Consider the following 16,734-nt stretch of genomic DNA (forward strand, 5'->3'; position numbering starts at 1 on the left):
TTTTGCTTTTTTTTCATCCTTCATCCCACCACTTAAACATGGTACTGCCATTAAAATATTAAAATTAAATAGATTTTAATAATAGTACATGTTTATTATGAATAATGTATTAAATCATAAAAATACTCATATATGTACACTAAAAACAAGCGCCGATACATCCTTGACATCTGCACACGTCAGCCCCATTCACCAAAGATCATAGGACACGCCACGCCTGCTCACAACTCCAAAGCGCCAACCTCGCTCCCCACACCCCACCTCCGCTTACCCTCCCAGATGCTGAAGTCAGCATATTTAAGCATCAATAGAAGTGATGTAGAGACATCACATGTGTACACCTACACATCAAAGTGCCAACGCCCGAAGGGTAAGATGTTAATTATTTATATAATCCAGATACAAAACCGAATTTATATCCAAAGGCTACCCCAGTGAGAGGAAGGGGGTTCTCAAGTTTGGTTTGGGTAGGGATGTGCAGCTGAGTATTTGAAAGTGGACCATCCATATACCAATTCTTGCAGATTTTGAACTAACGCTATACCAAACATCACATTACCATCGCTACCAAAGACAGTCAAGTTGCATCTCATTTGGAAATATAATTGATAAGTCATCTTAAGAGCTCAGTTAGCGATGTTTTCACATATTTTTGTGGGATCTGAGAGACATCAAATTGCATTTTGAATACAAGGAATGTCCTTCCGATATCAAATAATTTTGATTTTTTGAAATGGCAAATGATTAAAAATTGACATTTTTGAAATCTAACAGTCTTCAAAGTATATTGTATAAATCTAATGATATTATAAATGTATGTAGCTGTGATGAAAAGTCACCATCATATGAAAATTTTGACCTTTCTTATCGAAGATCTAAATTAATGTAGGTCTTTTTTGGAAAAAAATGTATATCTTCAATATGAAAGATCAAAATTTTCAATTGATGGTAGCCTTTTCATCCCAAAAATATCAAATTTTGATAATTTACCATAAAATTTGTATTATATCGCAAATATATATTTAAAAAAAAATTTGATGGACATTTCACATGTTCAGAGAGCAATTTGATATGTCTGATGTGCTCTCAGGTCCCACAAAAAATACTGTGCAAACGTTGCTATCTGATTCCTTAATGTGAGAAGAATTCTGTACAACTTTTCTGATTCTGAAAATGTAATATATATTTATGGCTACTTTTCGAGACAATTTGCTATATATAAAAATGTCAGATCCCCTCCTAACCGCATTTGACCTTGCTATTCATGCACAGATAATTGTAAACATCACACAAATTATAGAATTGCTATTATTGTACCAATCATAGGCGTGATGAATTTGCCGGAAGCAATCCGCAGCATTTGACCCAAAGGCTGACAGTAAAATTGTTAACTTGATTGGTGGGAGTGGCTTTCTTTTCCTTGTTCTTTGTCTTCAAATCTGTTTCTCACTTCTCTTTCCATACAGGCCAGCATGCTTATATAGGCTTTTTAGTCTTTTAGTCTGGCTTGAGCATTTTGTTTGAGCCTGGTCCCATCAGGACCCAAGCGTGTCTCCACACGGAGTGACCGTTTAAAAACACACACAAACAAACAAACAAACAAACAGACGCATTAGTGATATGGACCCTAAAGAAAAGGGAAAACTATCTATATATTGTCTGAAAACATTGTGCCATTCCAGTTGAAATCCATACACCCTGTATGAAAGACTAGACCTTAATCTCCCACAGAGGGAGCGATAATTCCAAATGGGGTTCCCTGAATGAGTGACTCAATTTGAAATCTCCCTTGTGTGGGAGATATTTCAACTATGCATTGATTATATGGTGGACTTCAAGTGCCATGACATGTCATTGACAGTTAATCACCCATACTGCTAGGGTGATATTTTCATAATACTTAACCTGTCAGCAGTGATGCCTACGCAGTGCCTTAAGGTGGCCCTATGGGCTAATGCAAAAATTTAGATTTTCTTTCAATTGAAATATGTTAAAGCCCTTGCCTTGTAGATTACAAAACTGAAAAGTTTGTTTCAGTCGGACATTCGGTTCTCGAGTTATGGCCTGTCAAAATGGCGCGAAACCAACAAATTGGCAACAACTTTCTTTTTATTTTGTATATTTTTGACAAGTCCAGTTGCCAGGTAATTTTCTAATTATATATGCCTGAATTATGCAACGTAAAGTTTTCAGATACAATTAAAATAGCTATGGTACTAAGGCATGGTAGTACACACAAGGTGCTACAAAAGCATGGTTGCGTTTGGCAAATTTCAATTTGCATAATTAATTAGGGCCACTAATTAGAAACGTTGATTAGGGCCCTAATTAATCATGCAAATGGAAATTTGCCAAATGCATCCGTAGATTTGTTGCATTTTATGTGTACATTGTATGTACTACCCTTCTAATTGTATCTGAAAACTTTACTTTGCATAATTCATGCATATATAATTAGAAAATTACTTGGCAACACTGCATGCTAAAAATAAAGAAAATAAAAAGAAAGTTGTTGCCAATTTGTTGGTTTTGTGCCATTTTGACAGGCTATATCTCGAGAACTGAATGTCCAATTAAAATAAAATTTTCAGTTTCAGTAATCAGGAGAGCATGGATGTTCACATATTTAAATTAGAAAAAAATCTATGTCCAATAGAGCTACCTTAAGGCACACAATTGGGCTACTTGGCAATCACTTGCTGCCACTCAAAAAACTGTGCTGCTACTTGTCTAAAATTGGGCTACTTTTGCTAGTGCCATGCTGCAGCAGTTATTTCACATATGTTCCTTTCAATTTAGGCAAAGGCCTACGAAGCTCCTAATTTTAATAACAATGGATTTTGTGACCAGTTGTTGATCGTCAGTGATTTTCCATAAAATACCAGAAGTTTTAAGTCAAGTACTTTCCACCGAATTGGGTGATTTACGTTATGAATTTGGGTTAAGCCGCCCAAATATCTGGTTTTGGGTGCTTTTTTTGGAATCTTAAAAATTGAGCTACTTGAGATTCATTCTCTGTGGCCTGACTAGCCAATTTGCTGCACCTTGGCACTGAAAAGTTTTGGCAACACTGCCTATGGTTTGCATCAAGTTGAGTAAATAATAATCTTACTGATGAGGGTAAATAAATTCTGTCAATTAGACAAAAAAGCAGAAAACATTTTTGCCATACTGTATTTTCTCGAATAGTCGCCCCCTTCAAGTAAACGCACCCACCACTTTTTTCAGCCAAGATGTTTCAAAAATGCTGATATTTCCATGCTATCTTGTGTAGTAAGCTTACCAAGGTGCACACATGGTCGCTAATGGTGTCGGTAATTGGCGAAAATCTGGTCGTAAACCCGGAAGTGAACCTGGAAGTCATCGTTCCTAAGTTCATAGTTCATCACATCAGCATGGGTTTGAAGCATACATAATGATTTTAACAGGAATTATTGTTATTATTCGCTGACTTTTTAAATATTGGAATATATAGTGACTAGGGTAAAGCCAAGAATTCTCCGCATTGCGGAAATTCCGCAAAAATCGCGGAATTCAGAGGTAAAGCGGAAAACGCATTTCTGAGAAGAAAAAAAAAAGCAAAAATGACCTAGAAAAGAAAAAAAATACAATTGAAAAGAAATAAATAAACTACTAAATGAAATGGGTCTTCAAAATTCATCAAAATAAAGTAAAATCCGTCATAGATTTACTGTACAACGCCTGTCCTACCTCCCATTGCAGCCATGATACCCAATCAACCATGATCGTCACATTGGCCGGGCTTTTTAATCAGTTTATTCTTGGATTGTTTGCAAACAATTTAAAATATTATTATGTCAGAAATGTGCTAAAATTACAAAGCGGAGAAAAGCGGAATTTAGCATTTGTAAAGCAGAAAATTCTTGGCTTTAGACTAGGGATTGTGATACATCTGCTACTTTACATCATTGGTGATGGGTAAGATGCTTGACAAATGGAAAATAAGTGCATCACACTTTTTGAGACGAAAGTGTATAGTAAGCACTTCCTTAAAATTGTATTACATTTAGCCATACGATACAGGTGAAATCAAACCCTGATATAAATACTGTTTTTGTTTTCCTTTGAGTCTTTTAATTGTGATGCAATCTGCTCCATGGGGCCAAAGAAGGCATTTTTTTGGCCCCTACATATATGTGGGGCTTAGGTTATCATCCAAATGGTTGTTTGTTTTTTATGTTATCTTCCAAATGGTTGTTTCTTTGCTTGGTTGTTTGTTTCTTTGTTTGTTTGGCTGTCCGGGCAGAAGCAAAATTCATTAATCCACTGTGCAGCTCCAACGCAGTAACCGATCAACTTCATTATTATGTTTTCAGGGTTAATAGGAGTTAAGAAAACTTAATGATAATATTGGATGGCTTATTTCGCATGATACCATAACATATCGGATTCGTCATACAAATATCGAACTCGCCGTTGGCTCGTCCGATATTTTTATGACTCATCCGATATGTTATGGTATCATGCTCAGCCATCCAATATTATATCAAACTTGGTTTGATGATTGGATATGGTGGCCTGATAAGATTGTATTTGGTCAAAATTCAAAAAAAATGAAAAAATGGGTCCTAGATATTTTGATCTAGTTTTTAAAAATTGATAAAAAAAAAATTTTTGTTAAGTTTTGTGTCATGTTATTTATGAATATTAATGAGCTTATTTGCATCTTGCATATTATTTGTGTTTACAAAATCTGCATATTTTGCCTACATTTTCATTAATCCACTCTGCAGCTTAAAGGCCCATTCAGTGATTTGCTCATCCGGACGATCGTAAAAATCATCAAAATTCAGATTTTGGTACCTTTGTCATTGTCATAGATGTGCTAACATAGCCTGCTAGTAGTAAAGCCGAAAGCTGTGTATGAAAGACAAAATAAGCCATTTTACATGAATCTGTAATTTATATACTGCCAGTATATAAATTATCTACATATATTTTAATGGGGCTTCAACTTTATCAGTTATGCGGTTTCCTTGTTTTTTTGCCCACATTTTCATTTCAGAAATACCTGATAACAATTTTGTACTTCATTTAAAGGGGGGTAACCCTATTGGTTTTGGATATGGATTGTCTTTAAAATTACATATAATATCAAATATTGTCCCCTTTATGCAGCTTTGTGAAAAAATGAGAGATTTTTCTGCGTAAATGTGAATAAATAGCAAAATTTGCAATCCAATACTTGGTATGCGTGAATTGCATTCTGGCAAGGCAAGCAACAACATGTGCCGCAATTACGTTCAGTCATGTGCCGTATGCGTGCATGGTTGCAGTTGCACTGGTGACATTTCCCCCACAACCAGTTCTTCATGTTCGTCTGTATATCGTTCATGATAGATTTTTTGTGTATAAATTATGGCATAATGGCAATAGAGCTCAATATAGCAAAGCAAACTGAAATGCCCTGACGACACATGATGCTGGAAGTGGAAATGCCCGTATTGAACGGAAAATTTTGATTTGACTCTTTTTCTTTAAACCGGTTCAGAAAAAAAAGAAACAAAATATATTTCCCCTTGCAATATGTACATTTCAAATGAATGTAAAAAAGTTTGGGTTAAAAAAATGGAGCAGAAAAAGAAACCTCTCACTACCCGATTTTGAACCGGGGACCTCTCGTACAAAAATACGATGCGCTAACCAACTGCGCCACGGAGGCAGCTACCAATACGTTGGAAGTTTTAAAACTTTATAGTTTCGTTGTCGATCTGAAGTCTCTTCAGCAGTTATTGCGGTTCGCTCTTTTCATACAATGTGAATGACGCTAAACCAAACTAGCTGTTGAGGAGACTGAATATTACGATTTCAGTCATAATAATGCCTGCCCAGAAGTCCGAAGTGGTATACAACTGGTAGCCTGTAATTGAGCATGTTTTGCGTGAATTCTCCGGAAATACATCGACCGTGAGTGTCAAATTTCAGGATAGTAATGAGAAAAATATTATCTATTGTGTGATACCAAAACTCATGGCCAATGAAAAAATCGGGGATGATGTTGTCGATCGGGTTACAGACCTTTAAGGGATTTATACACAATTTCATTTGTTTATACTTTTGCTGGGATCACTGAATGGGACTTTTTAACGCAATAACCGTTCAACTTCAAACTTAGTTTGGTGATTGGATATGGTGGCCTCACTGGCCTGATAAGCTGTATAATTTTGTGTCATGTTATTTTTCATATTTATGAATATTAATGAGCTGATTTGTATATTTTGCCTACATTTTCATTAATCCATTCTGCAGCTTAATCGCAAAGACAGATCAACAACCGTAAAATTGGTATGGGATTGGATATGGTGGCCCGATGTGCCGTATGGTTTTTTTTGCATGTTTTTTTTTTGCATATTTTATGAATACTAATAAGCTTATTTGCATATTTTGCCTTCATTTTCATTGATCCACTCTGCAGCTTAAATGCAATAACCATTAAACATCCAACTTGGCATTGTGATAGTATATAGTGGCATGATGTGCTGTATAGTTATGTTGCATGTTATTTGCATATTTATGAATATTAATGAGCTTATTTGCATCTTGCATATTATTTGTATTTACAAACCTTTGTGTGGGGCCACCTTAATTACGAACCATGTAATTCTAGTTGAAAATTGAGTTACTATAATTATTACCTAATACAAACATTAGGCTATCATACTTGGTTCTAAAGTTCTGAAGTTTGTATTTATTTTGGTATGTATTTTATGGTTTTTACTCCAATTGTTGCCTTATCTCAATTTCAAATTTGCCGTCTTTAGCTCCCAACCCCCCATGGAGCAGATCGGGTCACAATTGTAAAGTATTACGTTTCCTTGAATTGTGAAATCTTAAGGGCTCGGATAACGATGTTTTCACATATTTTTTGTAGGACCTGAGAGCACATCAGATATATCGAATTACTGATATCAAACAATTTTGATTTTTTGAAATTCATAATATAATACACATTTCATGGCAAATGATTAAAAATTGATATTTTTGAAATTTAACAGTCCTCATAATAAATTGTATAAATCTAATGATATGTACTTCAAGTATATTTAGCTGGGATGAAAAGCTGTCAATCAAAAAAACTTATTGAAGATATAGATTTTTTTCCCCAAACACCATAAAATGTAGGTAAATTTGTTAAAAAGATTTATATCTTCAATGTGAAATGTCAAAATTTTCAAAAGATGGTCGGCTTTCATCCCAGCTAAATACACATTAAGTTCATATCATTAGATTTATAAAGTTTACTTCAAGGACTGTTAAATATAAAAAATGGCGTGATTGGGGCTCGAGCAAACTGGCATATGAAAATATTGAGAGAGAAAAAATCAGGACTCAGTGGGGATTGAACCCCGGTCGCTGGATTACCGGTCCAGAGCTTTACCACTGTGCTACCTGAGTTCACAGTCGGTACTCGGGCAATCTCAACTTAAGTCCCCATGATAACTCTCTCATTGTGTCTCAGCGGCCAATTATATAAAATATTAAATTTTAATACTCTGCCATAAAATTGGTATTACATCTCAAATTTCAAAAAATCCAAATTATTTGATATCAGAAGGACATTTCTCGTATTCAAAATGTAATTTGGTGTGTCTGATGTGCTCTCAGGTCCCACAAAAAATATGTGAAAACATCGCTATCTGAGCCCTTAAAGTAGATTTGATCAGGAGTCGGGTCAATGAGCAAGCAATGAGTAGGTAGAGAGATGGAAATAGATGACAATTTGACTTCAATGACCTTCATGATAGTGACAAACAGTATGCATTTAGGCTATTCTATTTAAAATATATACACCCCTTGTGAAGAGAAGATATCTTACCCTTCCCAGAATCCTTTGCAACATGATGCATCATCTCATCTATAACAAATTACCGAGTTGCAAAACTTTTCGTGATAAAAACTCGAACGGTGGTGATGCAACTGCAAATTTCACTTTTGTAAACCTAATCATTCACCGAGTTACACTGCATATTCACCTCATTTTTTTTCAATCTTAGTGATTAAAGTCTAAAAATGAGCAAATATACTTTTAAAAATATCCAGGGACCTCAAAATAGTGAGCATCAGTTACTATATCCGCCTAACAACTACATCAACGTCAAACAAAACAATCTTGCGTCTTGGCGTATTATTTAGTTTCGTCATCTCGCGACATCGCGTATCAACACGCTGCCTCTAAAGCAAGTGGGAATAATAAACGCGGGAAAATCAAAATGAGTGAGGAGAGTGCATGGGTGGCATGGGTTGGCGATATTATTTAACAATCCGCGGTGCATGGGTGACCATCAAACTTTGTTCTTAATAAAAGGGTGGTGATGCACTTGCAAATTGCAATCATTTTACGAACCGCGAAAGACAGGTGACCGCTAGTTACAGTAAATTACGCTCCTATTACATTGTACAGGTTCCCTTTGTTTTCATGTGGAGAATAGACTCACTAAAAAACATGGGTTGATAGTCAAGAAATAAACATATTTTGCAAGATCTGGATGTGCTCTGTTCATTTCATCACTATCGACCCATGTTGCAAATCTGTACAGAATAATGAAATATAAGAAATGTATTGTGGGAAGTGTAAGATCTTTGATCTTCCCCGGGGAGGTACTCAAGTTTGGGTTTGTAGGGGTGTGCCACTGACAATTTAAAAGTGGACCCATCTATATACCAATTTTTCAATAAATTTATACCCATCGATATACTAAAGTCAAAATTTGTGGTCGAATTGAACCCAAATTTTCTGTTTCTACAAATTTTCCTCCAATTTTTTACGAAATTTTAAAAGCTTTGTCTAGATTGAGGCAAAATTAGGTTATTTTCACAAAAAATTGAGAACATTTTCCGTCCATATGTACCAATATTGGTCTAGAAAAAGGGTCATTGATATACCAAAAGCCTGAAAATGCTACCCATGTTTGCGGCACATCCCCATATGGTCATTTGGCAAGTACTGAGTACACCCCCCCCCCAGGTCTTCCACACCTTTTCCACTTTTATGGATGACGGGATCTGGATTAATATAAACTGTTGAATTTGGTTGGAAGACCAAAATCTTCCAGTGGGGGTGTGGATTTCAAATGGATTTGCCCATTTTGCATTATGGAAGAAATGAAAATAACCCTTCACCTTTTTTATTTTCTTATTTATTTTTAATTTTGAAAAACAAGCCTTTACCTTTTTTTATTTATTGTTAATTTTGTTGCTTTGTCAAATCTGACAAGACTGCTGAAATAGTTATTACACAATAACAGGCGAGAAGAACTTACTAAGAAAAACAACAATCACTTTCCTTAGTGGATTTATTGTTAATACTAAATTATGGAATTTTACAAATCTCTTGTGCTTTGTTAAAGCCGACAAGACTGCTAAAAATGGTTATTAAATAAAAATAAACAACAAATACTTACAAAGAGGTGCCAAAATCAGTTTCAATGCAACACTAAGTGCAACATATATATATATAACTCACCTTTCAATAGAGTGTCGCAGATATGTTGGCACTTATTTATTAGGTATTCATATAAATTTTCTTTTGCTATTACTATGATTTGTTATTAACCCTTACACCCAAAAATACCACAGAATACCACAATGAAAAAATCAAATCATGCATGCATCCCAGGGTCTGCGATGACGCAATCAGCCTAAGCGTCAAATGCTCACGGAATTGCTGGCCGGGCAGCAATAACCCGTCTAGCTCCCAGTCCGCGATCGTGTGCTTGGCATGCGGGGGGTCAAAGGTTCGAATCCCGGGGGTGCCAAGTCAAAAATTCTTCTTCTTCTTGAAAAATTCGGATCTTCTGTGACTTCCGATAGCAAAAAACCTGGGTCAGTGTTAGGGTTAATATGATAAAAGTTGTTGCTCTGAAGGAACTTTACATCAATATGTGGGCATTTTTACAAGTTGCAATATTCGCTGCTCAATGTTTTTTTTTAAATCAGGAAGAGTGACTTATTATTTGAATTTCATTCAAGTTCAAGTTCAAGTTTATTATTAAATACATTCAGGCCTTTGGCCCATAGTATTGTAAAATATTTTGCATTATAAAACTTCACAAATATACAAACAACACAAGTTATTTTAAAATATAATGAGAAAAACAGTATATTGCTGAATAAAGTTTTATAAAGTATTACCATTAAGTTTTAACTACACACTAAGCCTGCCAAAGTGTTTGAGTCTTTCGTATCTATTAAAGAATAAAACTTTTGACAAGTTGGATGAGTCAAAACCCAAACTTGCAGGTATCTTGAATGCAAGCTGGTAAAAAAATTGCAAATGAAAACAAAATAAAATACGTCCTCGATATCTCTTGTTTCGCGAAGGACACAAGTGCGACATTCTCTATAAATATTCTGAATTCTACCAGTTTCAATAAAATAGTGACTCAAACACCACAACTGGCGAAGGAAGAGCCTAAAGTTCTCTGTTTTACGGAAAACAGAGAAATTTCACGGAATTCCAAGTATAAAACGGAAAATGTTAGCAAGTCTATTTTGCATGACAGAAAGTGCATAAAAAGCATGACTGCATATAGAGGAATTTTCACAGACTAAAGATGAAAGACTTTAATATACAAATGTATTAATTTCTTGAGCTATAAGCGTATGTTGGTTGCAGTGTTTCTAGTATGCTCTGGAAGATTTTAAATACGGTGGGGGGGGGGTATCCATGTGAGGACAAAGACCTCTGATGAGTGGAGGATGGGTTGCATTCAGCACATAGGGCTTTTGAAATACACTATATTATATTAATTTTTCCAAGCACTTAACATAGAGCAGCAAGAGCCCCAGCACACATTCTTTCTCTCTGTTCATGATGAGCATTATCATATTTACAGGGTTAGGGTTAGTATTTAGGGAATACAAACCACTAAACTCAGGCAAAATCGACAAATTTAGCGTAAAATTGCAACAAAATGTGGACATTTACGTAAATTTGGGTTTTTTGCCTCAAAAGTGGGGGAAACTGGGGGGCAAGAAAACTATTTGGGGGAAAGGCCCCCCCCCCACACTTCCACTGGATGATAGATGCACAGCTTTCAGATCTGCATGAAAACTAATACAATGTGAATTTATTTTCTGTCAATTTTCAGGAGTCTGATGACAGTGACCTGTACGCATCTATTCAAGTATTGCGTAATCGCACCGATCAGCTGATGACCCAGGTAACGAGGATGGGGGAGACAAATGCGGAGGATGTTGCTATGATGGCCAAACAGGCTGAGCTCAACAGGTGCCAAGAGATCCTCTTTGAACTTACTGAGAAAAGAAGGTAAGAAGATAAACATATAAACGACACTCACTGTTCGCCACACACCCGTATCGCTATCCAAACTAGGAAGTCTGAAGCGGTTTTTAATCCCCACACTTAGGACAAAATGGTAGATTTTTTTTGTGTGTGTATTTGTACACTGCAGAAGGTAAGCATGTTGCCTATGGGAGTCAACGATAAGTAAGCGGTGTGTTAGCAAACTCAAAAATAGCGCAAGCGTACACAAATGATAGTTTTGCGTAAGCGCTGACAAGTTGAGCGTTCTGTGTAGGCTCAGATGAGTGATGCCACCAGGTCCAAATGCTGTACCGGCGTCAGCTGAATTCAAGTATGCTTAGAGGGCACAGGCATGGACCATTCCAATCTATGTGTTATTAAATCTATGTGTGTGTGATATACAATATGAACAAATATCCAGTAACTGAGGTCCGCATTTCTAGTGCCATAAACTTAAACTTTTGTAGTTCAACCGCCTTACAGGGTTGTAGCTACAGTGGGTGGTGGTGTCAAGTAGTTAGTAGTTGTTGACAACAAATTGCTAAATATGCAACAAGATTATCATCAAATGCCACACAGCACTAAAAATATCCTAACTATAACCCTAAGCAACACCTTAAGGGAAGAAGTTGCATTGAGTCGAGTTGTCAGAATTACTATAGTCTGTTTGCCTTCCTTGAGGCAGTGAATTTTGTGATTTTCTCTAAAACTACTCATTTTTGGCCCCCACACATGTGTTGGGCTTATGTTATCATCCAGATGGTTGGTTGTTTTTTTCTTTCTTTGTTTCTTTCTTTGTTTGCTTGTTTGTTTGGCTGTGTGGGCGGAAGCAAATTCCTTAATCCACTGTGCAGCTTAAACGCAGTAACCGATCAACTTCATATTTGGTTTGGTAATTGGATATGTTAGCCTGATGTGCTGTTTAGTTTTGTGTCATATTATTTGCACATTTATGAATATTAATGAGCTTATTAGCATATTTTGCCTATATTTTAATTTATCCACTCAGCAGCTGAAACGCAATAACCGATCCACTTCAAATTTGGTTTGGTGATTGAATATGATAGCCTGATGTGCTGTAAAGTTTTGTCATGTTATTTGCATATTTATGAATGTTAATAAGCTAATTTGCCTATTTTGGCATACATTTTCATTAATCCACTCTGCAGTGTAATTGCAAAGGCTGATCAACTTCATTATTATGTTTTCAGGGTTATTAGGAGTTAAGAAAACCTAATAATGATAATATTGGATGGCTTATTTCGCATGATACCATAACATATCGGATTAAGTCATACAAATATCGAACTCGCCGTTGGCTCGTCCGATATTTTTATGACTCATCCGATATGTTATGGTATCATGCTCAGCCATCCAATATTATATCAAACTTGGTCTTGTGACATAGTACTCTTTATATTTTCCAACCTTTGTTGTGGGGGCCACCTTAATTACGAACCGCGTAAATCTAGTTGTATAGTTGGATTACCTGCTTCATTACCTTTCTAAAAATATATATACTTTTATATACTTATCATTGCATTTAGAGATACAATGAATAACAATATCTAAATTACTGCATCAAGGAAGGCATACAGACTATTGTTGTCAAAGTGTCAGTGATGTCTATTTTCATCTCACCTGAGGGGAAAAACTTTGAAGCCACTTTTGGGGATATTAAATTATTTTTAGATATGTCATTCAGTGCTTTGTGTTTTTGGGTAATATTGCCTGAAGATTATTCACGTTGTGGTACAAAATTAAGGTGTGCATTTCAAAGAAATGTTACAATCAAAAGGGAAAATATTAAAAAACCATCTTATAGGCTCTCTTTATTTACACGACTCATATGTCAGTACAAAGCAGAAAAATTACTCAACAGTATTCATCCCATTTATGCTGATAGAGAAAATCCTTGTTGGCCTTCTTTAACACGGTGTGATCAATGCATCTTAAAACCCTAACGGCCCAAGGGCTTTTTGCCAACCGGAAGGGAAAGAAGGAAGGAATAAAGAGAGAAAAGAAAGAAAGAAGTTGTTTGCTCTGGGTGGGATTTGAACCCGAGGCCCCTCGCATACCAAGCACTAGGTCGGCGACACTTAGCCACATGTCTTCCGCTGGCCTGGCCAACGAAAGCGTACGTATATGTGACCATCCTCCACAACTGAGCCCGGATGTCGCCAGTGCCACTATTGAGATATGCTCCATTGAACTTAACAATAAACAATAGGAAACAAAGGATTTATTGACTGTTTTATTGAGTTTGCACTACTTAAATGTCAAGTACTATAGACGTGATATACATCATTTTAATGTTAATTTCAAGCAGAATGATGATTGGCGACTTCAGGGCTCAGTTGTGCTGGATGGTCACATATATCACTTAGTGTGATTGCATCATCACATCAAGTCAAGTTTTAATATTTTTGCAATTAGAGGGAAAATGGTCAAAAACTTGCAATTGTGCATTTTTTTCTTACAGTTATCGTCACAAAATTCAAAGACAACCGATGGAAGACAACCCAACACCTTTTTTGTTTGATACAGCATACTTACATATAGAGGAGTTCAAAATATATACGCAATAAGCCTCTCTACTAGGTGTTAGTTGCAGACAACAACTTTCATTTTTTTTAAATTCCAGAATTGTAAATTTGGAATCAGCATAGAAAATGCATTAAATCAAGTACAAGCAAGTCTAGTATTGGTTCAGTGGTTCTTGAGATAGCTCTTGATATTTTGAGAAAATATCTCAAAACTTGGGGACTTTTTATGTTGAAGCCTATGACTAGCATGCAGAGCATTAAACTGAGGGTAATAGTGCAATGCTGCCACCAAGGTGTTATCTGCAAGTACTTATCACTCTAGAGCTACACAACAGCAGATAAACTTGTACATAGAAAAGCAGATAGATAAATTGTGCAGTAGAATGTCATCAAATGTTGGTAAAATAATGGTGTGTAAATTGCAGTTTAACATCATGTATGCCAAATGCAAAAAAATGTTTCACATGAATATTAATTATATGTAATGTTCACTACCCATATCTTTGGACAACCTATCTGGGGCTGACGTCCCAATGTTTTCGATTGGCCATGTGGTTCTAAAGAGTGTATGAAAATATCATCAATTTGTATACATGTAGAAATGAGAGGAGAGAATGTTGTCATATTTTGGTCAAATAGTGGTATGGTAATTTGCATTTTAACATGTTAAGAGGGGTATTACTACAGCCCAATTTTGTGCCTATTTTTGCATTTTCTCAAAAATTATAGCGCATTGGTAACAAGTAAGATATGTATATTATAGGGGCAACAGTTGTGGAGTTACAGTCAAAAATGAGGGAAAACCAATATTTGATCAATAAATCAATAACTACTTGCCTTGAGGTGCTGAATTTTCAGTGCAGTAATTGTAGTCCTTGCCCCTATAATATACATATACTTGTCACCAATGCGCTATAATTTTTGAGAAAAATGCAAAATTAGGCACAAAATTGGCCAGGGCTGTAGTACCCCCTTAATGTATTTCAAAATATTGCTGCTTATCAGAAAGTCAACACCTTTAGAATTAACTTGACATATTTTAAGGAAAGTATTAAAATGTTTAAACACACAACCAAAAGTGTTATATGCAGGCTTGTGTGAAGCTTAAAATCCATTGATTGACAATATCCCTTTTATTCTTTTTTTTTGTCTCCTATCAGGAATCAAATCGAGAAGAAGAAGATCCGCAAGCAGACCAGCAGTAGCTCGATATCAAGTTTGCAAGGGACAACGCCAGCTCCACGTACGCCCCCACCAAGGAATCCCAGTCAAAGTTCAAGAAGTAGCACTAGTAGCGTCAATTCCAGAACAAATCTTGTCAGACGATGAAGTTAGTCGCAAGGAGACGCGGAAATTTAAATACAGAAAGAACTGTAGCAGTGGTTAAGGTATCATAGTGCATTCTGAAAAGTGACACATTGTTTAGTTTGTCATGGGATGGACACCAGGTGGAATCATTCTGGAAGTCAAGGCATTACTTAATTGTTATCTATACACTATTCAAGCGCTAGCTACACAAACAAATGCTGTGTCCCGGAAGCTTGTCTAGCTCACAGCATTGAGCTGGCTACCTACACTACTAGATTGTTATTGCTGCTGCCCTCACTGCCGAGTGCCGACCACATATAGCTACTCCATTGGCACTCTATGTAGTGCCTGTGTGGGTACTCTAGAGTGCACACGTCGGAATCACACATACAATGCATACACTGGTACTGGACTGGTGCTGCACTGGTACTCTAAACGACAAAGCAGAGTACCTCTGTGGGCAGCAGCAAACGGAATCTGGTTGTGTAGCTTACCCAAAGTGTGTTGTAAAGTGCTTTTGTCATTCTTTGTAATCCCCACCAGTGCCTCACATTGGGCTAGTCCAGTTGGCATCCATACACCCCATATGGAAGACATGACCTTAATATCCCACACAGGGGGTGTAGATTTCAAATGGAGACACCCATTTTAGTAACCAAATCTACACCCCCTGTGTGGGGTGTAAATTTGAAATGGAGTAACCTGTTTTGGTAATGCCATGTGAGATTCATATTCCCTGTGTGGGTGATTAAAGTCCTGTCTTCTATAGGGGTGTATGGATAGCACATATCCGAGGGGCTGGGGGATGAACTTGAATAGTGCAATAAAGTCCCAACTTATGCTCACGTAAAATCACATACGTGTGCGCCAGTCTTGCATTACACAACAAGCAGGTAACATAAGTGCTGCTCTCAACAGTGTGCATGCCATTCTATATCAATACACGATGTTATAAAAAAAATTTCCGCCAATTATAAGCCGAACAAACTTTAGCAGTAGGAACTTGTGCAAATCTGATGACTGTATTCAGGGAAAGTTTAGTATGGTATCCATATAACTTTCCTTGTAGAGATGCCTCAAAGTGACACAACCATTGACCGTATTCATAATCAACACTTAAGTTAATTATTTCCAGTGATTTCTCTTAAAACACAAGTGAATTCATTAAAGCGAGTAGGATGTCAGGAGCCATATTTTTCCAGTTAAAGCCATGTAACTAAAAAACTGCAGTGTGCTTGTAAAAATATTAATACATTGATTTGAGTAAAGGAAGCCAAAAATTGCTTTCATATTTCCATAGGTCTTGCAGTTCTTGAGTTAAGGGGGACCACAGGTCGTTTTTAGGTGGATTTTTGAATGGCCTTGTTCATAGACTATTAATAATAGAAGTATGGCTTGTTATATATCAATGTAACACACAAAGATTGAAGTTTCAGAAAATTATATTTTTTTTGTGTGTCGATATGTATATGCAAATGAGGCGAGGTCAAAGGTCAAATATGTTCAAATGAGGCATAGGAAAAATGTGAATTTTGCCCAAAAAAATAATGATTAAAGAGAACATTAAACTTACTATTTACTATCCAGATATGT

At 36.2% G+C, this 16,734-nt stretch overlaps 1 protein-coding gene across 2 annotated transcripts in view; it reads left to right on the forward strand.

Annotated features, from left to right (window-relative positions):
* Positions 1 to 16,396, forward strand: part of LOC140135947 (1-phosphatidylinositol 4,5-bisphosphate phosphodiesterase gamma-1-like) — an 88,700-nt gene extending 72,304 nt beyond the window's left edge. For both annotated transcript variants that reach the window (XM_072157644.1, XM_072157645.1), the window contains 2 exons: positions 11,112 to 11,290; positions 14,994 to 16,396. In XM_072157644.1, coding sequence (XP_072013745.1) covers positions 11,112 to 11,290; positions 14,994 to 15,162 — 348 coding nt within the window. In that variant the 3' untranslated portion in view covers positions 15,163 to 16,396. The remainder of the gene's footprint in view (positions 1 to 11,111; positions 11,291 to 14,993) is intronic.
* Positions 16,397 to 16,734: the final 338 nt, after the last annotated feature.

This window comes from Amphiura filiformis, chromosome 16 (assembly GCF_039555335.1).
Source record: "Amphiura filiformis chromosome 16, Afil_fr2py, whole genome shotgun sequence".
Lineage (NCBI taxonomy): Eukaryota > Metazoa > Echinodermata > Ophiuroidea > Amphilepidida > Amphiuridae > Amphiura > Amphiura filiformis.